The sequence below is a fragment of the Pleurodeles waltl genome, chromosome 7 (genome assembly GCF_031143425.1).
Source record: "Pleurodeles waltl isolate 20211129_DDA chromosome 7, aPleWal1.hap1.20221129, whole genome shotgun sequence".
Classification (NCBI taxonomy): domain Eukaryota; kingdom Metazoa; phylum Chordata; class Amphibia; order Caudata; family Salamandridae; genus Pleurodeles; species Pleurodeles waltl.
Genome location: NC_090446.1, coordinates 677408414 through 677425676, shown reverse-complemented (window position 1 = coordinate 677425676; position 17263 = coordinate 677408414). Strand labels below are relative to the sequence as shown.

Below are 17263 nucleotides of genomic sequence, written 5' to 3'. Positions count from 1 at the left end.
AGTTGGCCCTTTTCCTAGCTGCTCCTACAACGACAGAGTCTGGTGGCAGCTGTGTAGTGATGAAAACCGGGTCCGTAGGAGGCGCCTTATACTTTTTTTCCACCCTTGGTGTGATTGCTCTACTTTTGACCGGCTCCTTGAAGATGTCTTTTGCGTGCCGGAGCATACCAGGGAGCATAGGCAGGCTTTGGTATGAGCTGTGGGTGGAGGAGAGTGTGTTGAATAAGAAATCATCCTCGACCTGTTCTGAGTGGAGGCTTACGTTGTGAAATTGTGCTGATCTAGCCACCACTTGAGAGTACGCGGTGCTGTCTTCTGGTGGAGATGGCTTTGTAGGGTATGCCTCCGGACTGTTATCTGACACTGGGGCGTAGTATAGGTCCCATGCGTCCTGATCTTGGTCACCCTGGCTCATGGTGGTGTGAGCTGGGGAGTGTGATGGAGTTTGTGCTGGTGAAACGTTAATCACGGGCGGAGGAGAGGGTGGTGGGGTAACTCTTTTCACCACTTTTGGTTGTGGTGTTTGTTCCGTCTGGAACTCCAACCTTCTCTTTCTCCTAATGGGGGGAAGGGTGCTTATTTTTCCTGTCCCCTGCTGAATGAAGATACGCTTTTGCGTATGGTCCACATCAGTTGCTTGTAGCTCTTCCTCAAACCTATGCTTCTGCATTTGGGAGGTTAGCGAGTGCTCTTCTGTATAAGAGCCTGAAGCTGGGTCGCTTGCAGTTTGTTTCGGCATCAAAACTTTATCTGCGTGTTTTTTCGGCTCCGAGGTGACTTTTTTCCTTTTCGGGGCCGAAACCTCTCGGCGTCGATCTGTTTCGGTGCCGCTGTCTCGGCGTCGAGCCGTGTCCACACCGGCATCTCGGTGTCGAGGCTTGTCTCCAGCACTTTCTCGGTCCCGAGAAGGCTGCGTGCCGGTGTCTCGACCGGAGTCGGACGATCTCGGCACTGTTTGGGCCTTTTTCGGTGCCGACGGTCGGTCACCGAATTTATGGGTCGAGCCATGGCCTGGTGGCAGTGGCGTCCCCTGGGCCTTGTAAATGTTCCTCTGAGTGGATTTCGACGTCTTACTCACGGTTTGTGTATCGTCGAATCCTTCGGAGTCTGAGTCTTGGATCGAGAAGGTACCTTCCTCTTCCTGTTCCTCGAACTCCCGTTGGGCTGTCGGTGCGGACGCCATCTGAAGTCTTCTGGCTCGACGGTCTCGGAGTGTTTTTCGGGACCGGAACGCACGACAGGCCTCGCAGGTGTCTTCGCTGTGCTCAGGTGACAGGCACAGGTTGCAGACCAAGTGTTGGTCTGTGTAGGGGTATTTATTGTGGCATTTGGGGCAGAAACGGAACGGGGTCCGTTCCATCGGCGTTCTTCAGCACGCGGTCGGGCCGACCAGGCCCCGACGGAGGATCGAAAAACTACCACGAAGGGCACCGGAGCTCTTCGATCTTCGATGCGGTGTGGAATCTAAGTACGCCGATCCCGAACGCAACAATACCGACGAAAATCTTCCGAAATTAGCTAATTTTCCGTTCCGAAACTCGGAGCGACAGGAACACGTCCGAACCCGATGGCGGAAAAAAAACAATCGAAGATGGAGTCGACGCCCATGCGCAATGGAGACAAAAGGAGGAGTCACTCGGTCCCGTGACTCGAAAGACTTCTTCGAAGAAAAACAACTTGTAACACTCCGGCCCAACACCAGATGGCGAGCTATTGCAGAACATGCGTATCTACAGCGACAGATGCCATCGAACACAAGTCTACCCATATTTCCTTACTGAGACTCCTGAGATCAACACATAAACGCAGGTCTCCATTGCGTTTACAGGAAACAACCAAAGGAGAAAGCCACAAACTGGACTCAATTGGCTCAATTACACCATTCTGCTGAAGCTTGTTCAATTCAGATTTAAGATCTTCTCTCAAACTAAACGGTACTGACCGGACTTTATGTCTTACAGGAATGGCCCTATCCTTAACCTTTATTCTATGTTTGAATCCTGTAATCTTCTCCAAGCCCTGGGCAAAAATACCAGGAAACTCATCCTCAAACTGTGTCTTGGAATCTGCACTCTCCACCACCAAAACTTGCTCTTTAGTTCCAGGTTTCAGCACCATGCCAAACAGACCCTGATGATACCACCTCAAAATATTCAAACCCTTATATGCCACATAGATTTTACCAAAAATCTTCCGACCCTTGAACTCCAAACTGTCTTCTATGTACCCTTCTAAAACAATTTTCCTGCCTTCATACGAGACCGGAGACCTATCGGGAGGGAATAACTTTCTGTCACCCCAAGTATTATGGAACAGTTCTGATGAAATCATTGTAATGCGAGCACCAGAATCGACCAATAACCAAAGCATTTTATCCCCAACCCAAATATCCACCATGGGATCTATGCATTGGTTATGTTCCTTGACCCCTAATACTTTATCTGTGACCACAACAATCATGTCCTGGAAGGCTTTTACAAAAGATTCTTCTCTATTTTCTTCCCCGTCCTCCACTATGCACGTGACATTAGCTTGCTTATTACTAGAGGATTGACAGACTCTAGCAAAGTGACCAGTTTTACCACATTTTCTACACATAAGATTCTTTGCAGGACAAGGCTTGCCATCTTTAAAATGAGGCATGTTTCTACATCTAAAACAGATATTCGAAGATCTAAAAAAAGGATTGTCACTTTTCTTCATATCAGCATTCTTTGCTGCACCCCTTTTTGCAACAACACTGACATGAAGAGGATCCGAGTCCTTCACAGTAGAGCTGGAAGAAAGTTCCATCAACAAGATCTGGGCAAGCTCTACGCTTTTGGCTACTTTGATAGCTTCATCCAACGTTGGATTTCCCATGGTGAGTAATTTCTGCTGAATATGTTTATTTGAACAATGACCAATGAACTGGTCCCTTATAAGTTGATCTTGTAAATCCCGAAATTCACACTTGGAAGCCAGTTGTCTTAGAGCACTGACATATGCATCAACATCCTCGCTTTGACATTGCTGATGCTTGAAGAATTTGTGCCGCAAGACTACTAAACTAGGTAAAACATCAAATCTTGTGTACAACTTTTTGGTAGTCATCAAATATTCATCCAGTTCTTCTTCATCCAATTGCGGTAGCTCAGGTAAGTGTTTGAAAATCTCTCTCCCTTCATATCCCAATGAATGTAAAAGCAAACATTTCTTTCTTTCTGGGCGAAAACAAGAGGCTCCTATGGCACCCAGATAGGTTTCAAAGCCATCAAACCACTGTCTCCATGGAATAGGAGGAGCACCAGGAGTGTCCAAGAACTGTGGTGGGGGATTGACTGACTGCATCACTTAAGACCAGACGTGACGTACAAAGTCAATGTGCTGTACACAACGTAGCAACAAAATACAACTGGTGATGTATTTTAGTAAATATTCATGCAAGAAGTACTTCCAAGATGGCGTCTGAAAAGGCCATTTCAAGCTCAAGTAAGTATGCGTTCTATATCCCCAACATAACTTGCAGAATCACCAACCTCCTTAAGAACATGCCCAGTACACGCCTGTTTTCTTCTGAAAATTGCTGTGGAGGACGCTCCCCTCGACGACAGTGAACAGGTATATGGTGTGAATCTCCTCACATTAACCTCGTAGTCCGAAACCAGCTCGTCGCCACAAAATTAATGTTGTATTTAACTCAGGAGACACCAAGGTGAGAGTTTTCTGTTTCTTTTATTTCAGTATCCAAAACGTATTACGAGCGCTGCAGTCGCGTCTGCCCGGCAGCTTCGCCTCCGTCTCCGTATCACTCCAACCGTCGTGTGTGCCGCGCAAGCCCCCCGCAGACGCGACCGAGGCAGCTCGGGTTCGGCACGCAGCAGCGCGTGCCGAACCTGGGCACAACACACATCACAATGGAATGTGCTAGGCTGGCCCTTCCATAAGGAGAACCTTTGCTGTTAATGTAGCAAGTTTGTTTGTCCACAGGTTTGAGGTTGGTTTCATTTTACTGTGAAAATAATCCCTACAAAAACACATTAGGCTGTGGTGGTGTTATATTGATGACATTCCAATAATCTGAACGGGATCTAAAGCTCAGGCCCTGGACTTCTTCAAATGGATTAATGAGAAAGATCCCTTTCTAAGGTTGACACATACCCCAAGCTGTGTAGATTTAGCATTTCCGGATTTATAGATAAATGCAAAAAATGGTTGTTTTGAAACAGAGGTCAGCCATAAACCCACAAATAGGAACAGATTGCTGAAAATTGACAGTCACCCACCACCTATGAGATTTGAGGGAGAGCTGCCCTTCGTACAATTCTTCAAAATGAGAAGTAACTTTGTTAGGATATCGAAGTACAATAAAGAAGAGTTTTGTTATTCTTACCAATTTATCACACAGAGACAGAATAATAAAAAAAGGCAAAGTTAAGAGCACGGAACAACTGCTCCAATGCTCTAATTCAGACCGGTTAGAAAGATTACTGTAGAGACCACTATTAGTAGGTAAGGAACATTCACACACTTATTGTGGCATGCTTCATCATTGCTAGCCTTACCCCATCATGGTAAGATAATAATACCAGGACAGCCTGGACCTCTTTTGAAGAAGTTCCTTATAAGAGTCTACAGCATATTGAGAGAGATCCAGGGGATAATATCACCTCTATGTAAAACCCAAGGAAACTTCTTTTTATTCAGGTCACCAGAGGTAAGGATGAAACAAGAAAAATGATGTGTATTGAGTGATTATGATGCTCACCTCAATAGGGTTGCCACTCTTATAAAGAACTCCCTTAAACGAGGTCAAGCCCATCCTAGAAAAATTATCTTACTAGGATAGGGTAAGACTACTGACAACTAAGCATGGCAAGGTAATCCACAGACAGTCCAACAATAAAAGTCCCTCTGAGCTATCTAGAGCTATTTTTACCCACTTGTGTTGAATTCCAATGGTACTATAGGCAGATATACCCACCTCCAATTCAAGAACTTCCTAAACACTTTGAAGCCCATCCATCCCTCTAAGGATGTTGGACAGATGTGAGGTAATCCACATGATGAACATTGCCACCTAGGGTTGGTGGGTGAGGGTTAGTCCCCAATATTTTATGAAACCTACATTCCACTGATTAGTGTACCTATTGTAAACATTCTGATACTCAATGTTACTCTTACTTCCAAACTGCCATATTGATTTTGTATTATGTTTTCAGACATGTCAGTTACTGGCTAGCAAGTACAAAAATATTAACATGATATTATTCTGAGCTTTTGCTAAGAATAATTGAATTTAAAAGCATGTTATTAATTAATGAATTTAATTTGTGCATAACACATACCCTGCTAGTGTCTTGATTAAGTTGTAGAGGATTACTCTGTAGATGATGATTAGAACTGTTCCCTGACGCTCCCCATTGCATATTACAAGTGAGGTTCCTACTCTCCCATTGTATTCCCTCTCCTTAACACTGAATTTAATGCTGTTAATATACCCCTCTTTGGTTTTAAGCCACAACTTCTTTGAAAGAGGAAACAATAGTGAAGTGTGTCAGGACTCTTGACTTTATGCTCTGCACTTGTCCACAACAAACTTCTAAACTATTCCAACATTACCTTGTAAGGAGGCATGGTCAACAGAGTTGCTTACCATCAGCAGAAAACTTTTTAATTGCTTGACTCAGAGTAAGGAAGTTGCCTGTAGATTTTGACATCTAAAAGACACAAAAACATTAAAACCTTAATATACAGAAAAATCTTAAAACCAGCAGATACCTGGGTTTAGAGAGGGAGCACCCCATTCGTTCCCTTAATACCCACTTTTATTTATTTAACCTGGTGTGTAGGTCATCTTTTAGAAATAATTTTCCAGATTTAAAAATAAACTATAAACACATAATAGCATTAGTCTCTTCCTCCACTGATACCATTTCAAGCTTGGTTAATCAAGTACATCAGACCCAAAACAGATACTTCACTAGCAGAGTTTTGATTTACAGAGTGCTAAACTGTGCCTACTGAACAACAGACAAAAGAAAACTGAACCTGCTTCATGAGGATAAGGAACTGCTAAAAGGAAATACAGGTATCACGCATCCCTACTGCCCACAAGGCACTTGGTAGTAATGGTGGTGCAGCACATCATCTGCCACAGGAGATCAATTCATGAGGTGCAGAGCCTATCAAACAACACTTAACCTCTTCAAACAATACCATACTTATTATAGTTCCTTTCCCTTTACTGATTACAGTGTCCCCTGCCTCCAAATCAGTCTGTAAACTTCACAAATACAAGCTCAGGTCACAGCGTAAGGCAATAATTTGCCAAAAGGACAGAGGGGCTTCTGAAGAGCTACAGAAAGAAGGAAATACGGGGACGGGTATTAAGAAAGGTGTCATAGGCTGAAAATTATGTACTGAAAACCCGCAGAGGAATATAATTTATTTTCTCACAGACAGCCCAAACCTTCCTAGCTCACGATCTAAGAACATGTACAGAGGCCCATAAAGGTGAAACGTTGCATTAATAAAGTTTGGCTACCTGAACCTTGCCCGACATCAAAGTTTCAGGAATGAGGTTGGGTACAGCTTGGAATAAAGAATGTCGCCTTTTGTTAAATTGGGATTTATTGTTGGTAGATTGCTAGCTTGGTCTACTAAGCTCAAGCTGCAAATAACATGGGCTTTTAGACTAGAGATTTAGTTACAGTTATTGCTTTGCTTTATGGTGCAAGTCTTACTGTAGGAAGTTGGCTCTGTATGTGCTATTTCAAAGTAAGGAATAGCATGCACAGAGTCCAAGGGTTCCCCTTAGAGGTAAAATAGTGGTAAAAAGAGATAATACTAATGCTCTATTTTGTGGTAGTGTGGTCGAGCAGTAGGCTTATCCAAGGAGTAGTGTTAAGCATTTGTTGTACATACACATAGACAATAAATGAGGTACACACACTCAGAGACAAATCCAGCCAATAGGTTTTGTTATAGAAAAATATCTTTTCTTAGTTTATTTTTAAGAACCACAGGTTCAAATTCTACATGTAATATCTCATTTGAAAGGTATTGCAGGTAAGTACTTTAGGAACTTTAAATCATAAAAATTGCATGTATACTTTACGAGTTATTGACAAATAGCTGTTTTAAAAGTGGACACTTAGTGCAATTTTCACAGTTCCTGGGGGAGGTAAGTTTTTGTTAGTTTTACCAGGTAAGCAAGACACTTACAGGGTTCAGTTCTTGTTCCAAGGTAGCCCACCGTTGGGGGTTCAGAGCAACCCCAAAGTCACCACACCAGCAGCTCAGAGCCGGTCAGGTGCAGAGTTCAAAGTGGTGCCCAAAACACATAGGCTAGAATGGAGAGAAGGGGGTGCCCCGGTTCCGGTCTGCTTGCAGGTAAGTACCCGCGTCTTCGGAGGGCAGACCAGGGGGGTTTTGTAGGGCACCGGGGGGGACACAAGCCCACACAGAAATTTCACCCTCAGTGGCGCGGGGGCGGCCGGGTGCAGTGTAGAAACAAGCGTCGGGTTCGCAATGTTAGTCTATGAGAGATCTCGGGATCTCTTCAGCGCTGCAGGCAGGCAAGGGGGGGGTTCCTCGGGGAAACCTCCACTTGGGCAAGGGAGAGGGACTCCTGGGGGTCACTTCTCCAGTGAAAGTCCGGTCCTTCAGGTCCTGGGGGCTGCGGGTGCAGGGCCTCTCCCAGGCGTCGGGACTTAGGATTCAAAGAGTCGCGGTCAGGGGAAGCCTCGGGATTCCCTCTGCAGGCGGCGCTGTGGGGGCTCAGGGGGGACAGGTTTTGGTACTCACAGTATCAGAGTAGTCCTGGGGTCCCTCCTGAGGTGTTGGATCTCCACCAGCCGAGTCGGGGTCGCCGGGTGCAGTGTTGCAAGTCTCACGCTTCTTGCGGGGAGCTTGCAGGGTTCTTTCAAGGCTGCTGGAAACAAAGTTGCAGCCTTTCTTGGAGCAGGTCCGCTGTCCTCGGGAGTTTCTTGTCTTTTCGAAGCAGGGGCAGTCCTCAGAGGATGTCGAGGTCGCTGGTCCCTTTGGAAGGCGTCGCTGGAGCAGGATCTTTGGAAGGCAGGAGACAGGCCGGTGAGTTTCTGGAGCCAAGGCAGTTGTCGTCTTCTGGTCTTCCGCTGCAGGGGTTTTCAGCTAGGCAGTCCTTCTTCTTGTAGTTGCAGGAATCTAATTTTCTAGGGTTCAGGGTAGCCCTTAAATACTAAATTTAAGGGCGTGTTTAGGTCTGGGGGGTTAGTAGCCAATGGCTACTAGCCCTGAGGGTGGGTACACCCTCTTTGTGCCTCCTCCCAAGGGGAGGGGGTCACAATCCTAACCCTATTGGGGGAATCCTCCATCTGCAAGATGGAGGATTTCTAAAAGTCAGAGTCACCTCAGCTCAGGACACCTTAGGGGCTGTCCTGACTGGCCAGTGACTCCTCCTTGTTGCTTTCTTTGTTCCCTCCAGCCTTGCCGCCAAAAGTGGGGGCCGTGGCCGGAGGGGGCGGGCAACTCCACTAAGCGGGAGTGCCCTGCTGGGCTGTGACAAAGGGGTGAGCCTTTGAGGCTCACCGCCAGGTGTCACAGCTCCTGCCTGGGGGAGGTGTTAGCATCTCCACCCAGTGCAGGCTTTGTTACTGGCCTCAGAGTGACAAAGGCACTCTCCCCATGGGGCCAGCAACATGTCTCTAGTGTGGCAGGCTGCTGGAACTAGTCAGCCTACACAGACAGTCGGTTAAGTTTCAGGGGGCACCTCTAAGGTGCCCTCTGTGGTGTATTTTACAATAAAATGTACACTGGCATCAGTGTGCATTTATTGTGCTGAGAAGTTTGATACCAAACTTCCCAGTTTTCTGTGTAGCCATTAGGGTGCTGTGGAGTTCGTGTTTGACAAACTCCCAGACCATATACTCTTATGGCTACCCTGCACTTACAATGTCTAAGGTTTTGTTTAGACACTGTAGGGGTACCATGCTCATGCACTGGTACCCTCACCTATGGTATAGTGCACCCTGCCTTAGGGCTGTAAGGCCTGCTAGAGGGGTGTCTTACCTATACTGCATAGGCAGTGAGAGGCTGGCATGGCACCCTGAGGGGAGTGCCATGTCGACTTACTCATTTTGTCCTCACTAGCACACACAAGCTGGCAAGCAGTGTGTCTGTGCTGAGTGAGAGGTCTCCAGGGTGGCATAAGACATGCTGCAGCCCTTAGAGACCTTCCTTGGCATCAGGGCCCTTGGTACTAGAAGTACCAGTTACAAGGGACTTATCTGGATGCCAGGGTCTGCCAATTGTGGATACAAAAGTACAGGTTAGGGAAAGAACACTGGTGCTGGGGCCTGGTTAGCAGGCCTCAGCACACTTTCAATTGTAAACATAGCATCAGCAAAGGCAAAAAGTCAGGGGGCAACCATGCCAAGGAGGCATTTCCTTACACTTACTATATACCCTAAACCTCTGTTACTACAGGTTTCCCTCTTGCTGCTCCGTTTTGTTTACAACCTAGGATATAAGACAACAGTAAACCTATCTATTGGAGATTAAGTATATTATAGAAAAGTAAAATTACGAGTTACAGAAATTGACAGTTAATTCTAGGTTGCAGGATAGTGGAAAGGAATTACCAGCTTGCCATTGCAAGAAGAGTTAATAAAAAAGAAAAAACATATATAAGCTCAACCCCATTGATATATTTTTAATGTCTTCCACATATAAGCATTACCTCTAAATATGAACTGCAACTTCTTGCTACCAACCAAATATAGATTGCCTCTGTGTTGCTCCATTTTTAAAAAGTAATACAACCTATTTCCTTTGAGATTACCTTTGACCCCTTAGTTAATTAGCATACTAACAGCCTTCCTCTTAAAAAGGTCCTCTGCCTTTTAGTACACCATAGGGCTCCAATGTTAAGTTCAGTCTTTGCCCTTCGATTTCTTACCTATAGATATTTCATCAAGTCAGAACTACCTTTTATTTTAACCACTACCACTTGTGTTTTTGTGGCCATGAGGAAGTAAGCACCCAGCTAACAGCTTTGAATGAGATCTAAACGATATAGGACACAACAAAATGGGAGAACACAGAGGCATAATATTCTACCTCAAAATCACTGTAAGGCAATCTGTAAAGACAAAGATGTAAAGTTCAGGAAAATGTACAAAATGGTGGGAGAATCTCCAGGGCTCTAGGCTGCAGGAGTTACTCTCTTATCACAAAGATCTTTCTACTGACTGGATTTCCAAAGTGTCCTAATTTAGAGGTCACACAGTTTCTATGTCAAGGAAGCAGCACAGTTAGGTGGGAGGCTTGATAATATCAAGGTAATGTCAGCTTTTGTGTTCACCTTCTGCTTTCTTAACTCAGAACTAACATACTATAGAAAATGAAGGCAGAAGGAAAAAAACGGCAGCAAAATAAAAAGGTACCTTTTCAGAATTCAGCAAAAGATGCCCGTTCGCCCTCACAGCCACTGGCCATTTACGACTGTAAAGGAAAAGACACCTCTTTTATTCCAAGCAGGCTGCTGTTGCTAAAGCACTAGGGTTACCACCTGGGCGTTATTTTACCAACATGACTACCATTTTCAATTCTTGGCCTGTACAAAAATGAAAAAAATCACCTAAAGTAGGCACGGTTTGCCTCTGTAAATAATGAAAACACCCAACATAAGAAGCAAGCACTTGAAAATGTGTTCTAAAGCTGTCTTAATGATCCACGCCTGTCTGACAGGTAAGTGAAAGGCAGAAAGGCCATGTTAAAAATGAATACAGACAGTTTTATATAAAGTCCTATTTAAGTAGAATGGCGGACATTTGCAGAATATTAAAACATGAATAAATGACCGGTATTTTTCTCTGAGAAAGGTGGCAACCCTAGGCAGCGATAACTTAATCCACATAATTTGTGAAAATAGACTGGTGGTCCTGCAAACAAGGATATTGCATATCAGAATTAGCAAACAAGGATATTGCATATCAGAATTAGCAAACAAGGATATTGCATATCAGAATTACGCGCTAATGTTAAACAAACAAATCCAAATCCGAAAAGTAACTTGCTTTCTGCCTATGACCTTCGTCAGGACATTGCTCCTAATTATAACAATTTGCAAACTGGAGTTTTGGCGCTTAAAACATAATAGCGAAGTCTACCTGCAAAGAGGCGAACATTGTTGAATGCCAGTAATTTGACAGCTCTTCAAATACCCAGAAGCAAAAAAACATGCCTCTAAATAAAGGAATAGGCCATGCTTTGAACCGGGAAGAAAAAAGTAGGGGTGTCTCTGAAAGGAAGTGACCAGAGGGGCATAACTAGAAATCCTCTATACGGGACATCTCCTATGTAATTAAGGGCATGACATTAAACACCCTGTGCTTCACAAATGGTGCCCCCTTGATCAGTATTTAGGTGCCACTGCAAGTTTTCTTTTCGTGGGTTTAGACATATCACAATTAAGTGTCTGCAACAAGCTAGAAATATTGCTTTTGCTAGCTGGTAAATGTGCAACAATGAATATGCTGTGAGTAAGTAAAATGAAAAATGATTTAAATAAAAAAAATGAGACTGCATTGAACATTACTAAGGACAGTGGGGTGAGTAGTGGTCTCTGGAGTGTATGAATCCTTTATACTCGCTCTTCGCATCACTTTGTCTGCTACACACTTACGCCCTTCCAATTATGTCAGCTCTTGCAAATCCTCTATCAGCACACATCACAGTTCAAGTCCTTCTCTTTCTCACTCTTTTCACTGCCCTTCTGCACGTAGGCTCCCCCACCCACATATAAACACAGTTTTATTCCCTTTGGCACAGTGAATATTTCACAGCTGCATTCACTTCCACATATTATGGTGATTACAATTTGCACCTTAATGACCATAGCTCCGTGTGCTCTACAGAAGTCTAGGATTGGATGAGCATGAACTCTGCATATCTTTATGACCCACTAATATAGACAGAAACCAGCACTGTTCTCAGCCTCAAGTCCAGAGCTCTCAATTGTGCCCCACCATGAACACCCACCACTCGGACTCACCCAGACACCTAAAGGTGACAGTGTAGAGTATGCACAACACAAGAGTCCAATGTTGTATGAAAAAAGTAAAGAATATCTGGAAAAACAAATACTCTTTGGGAATTCAAGATGATGTAAAGAAGAAGCTATTTACCTTAGGTAACACTCTTTCCAGTGCATTCTCTATCTGAGTGCAGGCAGACTCTTCACTGACAATGTCCACCAAGTACTGCTCTGGTATACAATTTAAAGGTGAGAAATCGGCAGCTAGAAGTATCCATCAGAAGAGCAATTTACTTAACTTAGGCAATGCTCTTTCTAGGAGATACTCTGTCTAGATTTCTCATCGCTCTTTCGTCTCCCTGTCCTGTGGAACGGAAACCTTTACATCTAAAAATGTCCGATCTGTACCCTGGCACAAACTACTGGTTTTCAGGCTCTGGGCGTCTGAGGGCATGGATACTGTCCAGAAAGATACTAACAGTTCAACGGGGTGGTGCCTATATAAGGCTCAAGCTCTCTTTTGCAGGGTAGAGGGTCAAGTCTGGCACCTGGGGATATTGTAAAGGTGGAGAATCTGCAGTTAGAAGTATCCACCAGAAATGTGAAGTTTAAACAGGAACTGCATCGCTGAGATGGATTACCTTAAGGGATTTTACAGTCGTGGTTGAGGAATCGATCTGAACTGTAAAGTTAAGAACATTCAAATGGGTCCTAACTGGGCCCTGTGTTAGTCACTTCTTAATACTACTGGAACTGCGACCAGGCAAAATCTGCCCAATATAAGGCCTTGGGCAAGGAATGTAGGATAATAAGAAAATGAAACACAATACAAGAACAATATTGCAGATTTTGCCTAGTTAAACAAGAAAGACGTTTGCCAGTGATGCAGACCTTGTTTCAGTTGAAAAACCGTGGGGTAGGTAAACAAACACAGGTCAACTGATTATTTTCAAATGAAGTGGCTGATACAAAACAGAAGAGATCCCTATCCTACGAGAATCAGCCTCTACTTTAGGTGTACCTTATTTGTGGATGACGGATTTAAAGTACACAAGTCTTCTGAAATAACATTATTTCTGAAGATGGAAAACTAAGTGCACCTTACCATTCAAATCTCTCTGTTTGACATACACCTAAACACCACACAGCTTTAAGATTCATCTCTATTTTGGCAGACAGTCAATCACCCCCTTTTTTCTGGAGAGTCCTCTTAGTGAGATTACTTGTAATATTACTGAGAATTAATGGATAGATCATTTTTGTAGTATTTGGAATCTACAGCAAAAAGCTACATTGGAGGATCCTATAGAAGAGCCAGCTTTTGATGAAACCTGGGCTGCTGAATTAGTGGATGTTAAAACTGTGACAAAAGCCATAGTTGGCGCCTCCAGTGGTAAAGCCCCAGAACCAGATGGGGTCCCCCTCGATCTGTTCTAAAGCTAATCTAGAGCAATGGGATCCCTTGATTACAACTGTTATATTGGCTGCAGTACAGAGGGGAGTTCGTGCCATCCTAGAAAGAGTCAGTGATTGGTCCAATTTTTAAGAAGACATTTACCTACAGGTTATCGCCCTATATCGCTAATCGATTCAATGGCAAAGATCTTGGGCAGAGTTGTTCTCGAGAAGTTAGAATTGTGGGCAGAGGAAAATATGTTCTTTAGCCCCTTGCAGTACAGTTTCTGTTCAGGTCTGGGGACATCTGAGCAGGCTCTTAATCTCAAGCTTATCTTAGATAAGTATGTGTCAGTCAGGAGAGGAGATGTACTTATGGCATTTATGGGCCTCTCCCGTGCTTTCGACGTGGTAGATAGGGACCTTTTGTGGGGACTGATGGAGCAGGCAGGGATAGACAATCAACTCTTGACTCTCATAAGATGACTGCATCAAGGTACATCTACAAAGTTTGTTTTCCCACGAGGGGGACTGTACAGCCCCAATAAGTTTAATCAGAGGAGTTCGGTAGGGCTGTATTTTAGCCCCCTTTTTTTTATTTTGACTTTATATATATTCCATAGGTACCTTTTTAGTTAAATGTACAGAAGAAGTCCCAAAAATAGGTAGTCTTTTTGTCCGTGTCTTGTTGTACATGGATGACAGTCTTGTTGGTGCGCACAGCAAATGGCCTCCAGAAATTCTTTGACAGCTTTAATGAGTTTATGAGTGATCTAAGACTCAAAGTGAACTTCCAGGAGTCATTTGTTATTTCATGCGGCCCAAAGAATGTTAAAACAAGATCCTTTCATCTGTGAGGTACAGTGATCAGAAAAGTTCCACTTTTAGTTATTTTTAGTCAAATAACGTAGGACACACGACTAGATCACTCCTTAGTAATCTACATGAGTTAGTAAACACTCTGAAATCATCTATAGGCCTCACTCTGGATTCTATTCTGGAGCGCCTAAAGGGAGTGGAGAATAAACTTGAGGAAGGTCTAGAACTAATAAAGGTCATACAACAGAAAGATTCACACCACGTAATAAAGGATTCTAATATACCATCTCCGATCTTAGACCAGGAAAAACCAGGAAAACAACTCCCAATTCTCTTGCAAAACGGGTCAAACAATATACGCCCGAATGTAGATCCCCTGAGAAAGACATCATTGCAGCCACCAGTTTTTGACTCGAATCAAACTTCCCGGCCTTTACCCCCTGCTGCTACAGCTCATGACCCTCTCTCTGATCAAATAGATCCAAACTCTAGATTAGCTAAGAGAGTAGGCAACAGCTCATCGAGGACTATGACTACTCAACCCTACGTAAACTCAGTGAGGAACACATTTAATAGGACCAAACCCCCAAATATATTACATTGTCCAAGTGATTTATTACATCTCCCTCCAGAGGTCACACCCTACGTAGTGGTCTTGGCTAACGTCCCATCGTTAGGCAATCAGCAGATAGAATCATGGACGACTCTGAGAAATAAGGCCCTCAATTGGATAGGAGTCCGACAGGGCTCAGGTATGGTTGGGCCCCTTTTTGACAATATAAAAATGGTCAGGAGAGTTAAGTGGATAGGCAGAAGTAAGAAAGTGCTGGAAGGTGACTGCGTGGTCCTCTCATTTAGGTCACCAAATTTAGTGGACAAACTTATCCACGAAATAGGAGCCACACAAGCCACTCCCCAAGGAATTTCACTACTACCCTTAGGTGTTTTCTATCAAAGATCAGCAGGAAATAACCCCAAAAGCCCACAACCAGTAAGAGTAACCTTAAAAACATCAGATTTCCCTATAGGGCGCAACAGATTTCACCCCCTCACGGTCTTAGAAGACATAGATTGACTCAATAAGAATCAGACAGTCCCTCCAGATGAACTAGCCCAGACAGAACACAAACCAGGGCAGGCTTCAAACAAAGAATATACATCTTATACAATAGATCTTATAGTAAATAGGTCCCAATTCCATCCAACCCAGAGCAGTGCCCCCAGAAATATATCACAGCCATCTGGCGATGTCTTACCTCTCTGTACACCAATGGACCAATATGCCATCCCTAAACAGAAAGTGGAGTTTGCTCTACTGTTCTGGAACATTGCAGGTCTAACCAATAAGATAGATAATGAGAATTGGGTGAACTTTATAGAAGAATATTCATGTATATGTCTTCAAGAGACATGGTTATTGAGTCCTCTTCACATTAATGGTTATAAAACATTTCACATACCAGCTGTTCAGTCCAGGCATGGTAGACCAAAAGGGGGTCTATGTACACATATCTCTAACAAGTTGCGACTAAAAAACCTAGAGATGAAATTTACAACCTCATACTACCAAATGATAGAGGGTAACTTGGATCATAAGACTCACCTAGTCATCATTAACCTTTATAACAATGCAACCCCAGGAGAGTTTGCTAATATCCTAATGGAGATGGGAAACGATTTTTAAAAAAATAACAAGTATCAATAATAACCGTGAGATCTTTATGATTTGGAGTGGAGACTTTAATGTCCATCCCTGTAAAGAAATCTCAGATAAGGTATGTGGTTGGGATCCCGAAGGCAGTGGCTTAAGTCTACATTTTACACACAACACCCAAGGAGACGCATTGAACTTACTGGCTCAAACCCATAATTTATCCTTTGTAAACGAATTATATTCTGCTGAATCCCAGTTTAAACCAACATACAACGGAAGGGGCGCGAATACTGTGATTGATTACGTTCTAATGTCAACCCACTTCGCTCACCACCTTGAGAATTATACTTTGCATGACATTGCAATCAGTGACCATTATCCTCAGAGTTTGAATCTCCTAATAACCCCCCCTACAGCAGATAGAGTTGACAGGGCCACCCTGATAGATGATATTGAACTAATGCTGCGTAATGGATATACTTTGAAATGGTCACAGATTGACCCCGAATCCCTGCTGAAACAGTTACTAAGTGACTGCAAGTATGCCTTTGCAGACTGTTTAAGTGAGAACCCAGACCCAGGGCGATGTTTAAGTGCCCTCACACTGATTATGCAATCTATAAAGAAAGCCCTTATAACCAGAAGTGGTAAGCCGGGAAAAAAAAGGGCCACTGGATGGTTTGATCATAACTGTTCACAAGCACATAGGAAATTGAAAAAGGCTCTAAGAGCCCCAAAAAGATCTACAACTGAGATTCGTAAGCGTAGACAAGAATATAAAGCAGCAATGAAGGGAAGGAAATTGACATTAAAAAGAACCCTATGGGAAACTCTACACACAGCTAGCCAAACGAAAGATAATGAAAATGTCACTTACCCAGTGTGCATCTGTTCGTGGCATCAGTCGCTGTAGATTCGCATGTTTTGCATAGCTCGCCATCTGGTGTTGGGTCGGAGTGTTACAAGTTGTTTTTCTTCGAAGAAGTCTTTCGAGTCACGGGACCGAGTGACTCCTCCTTTTGTCTCCATTGCGCATGGGCGTCGACTCCATCTTCGATTGTTTTTCCCCGCAGAGGGTGAGGTAGGAGTTGTATTGTAGTAATAGTGGCCATGCAATGGAGTGACTAAGTATGTACCTATTTAAGGTTAAAATAATATATATACAAATAGTTGAAGGTACCTTCCGAACTGCTACAGGCTCCCGGGGAGGCGGGTGGGCACATGCAAATCTACAGCGACTGATGCCACGAACAGATGTACACTGGGTAAGTGACATTTTCAGTTCGATGGCATCTGTCGCTGTAGATACGCATGTTTTGCATAGACTAGTAAGCAGTTATCTCCCCAAAGCGGTGGCTCAGCCTGTAGGAGTGGGAGTAGTCTGAAACAATGTTCTT

General features: G+C 43.8%; 1 protein-coding gene across 1 annotated transcript in view; it reads right to left on the bottom strand.

The window, feature by feature from the left end:
- The window catches only part of LARS1 (leucyl-tRNA synthetase 1), a 360224-nt gene that overhangs the window by 109515 nt on the left and 233446 nt on the right, over window positions 1–17263 (bottom strand). Inside the window, exons 21-22 of the mRNA XM_069244681.1 lie at window positions 10407–10464; window positions 5636–5699 (exon numbers count right to left, since the gene is read on the bottom strand). Of these exons, the coding sequence (XP_069100782.1) occupies window positions 5636–5699; window positions 10407–10464 (122 nt within the window). The remainder of the gene's footprint in view (window positions 1–5635; window positions 5700–10406; window positions 10465–17263) is intronic.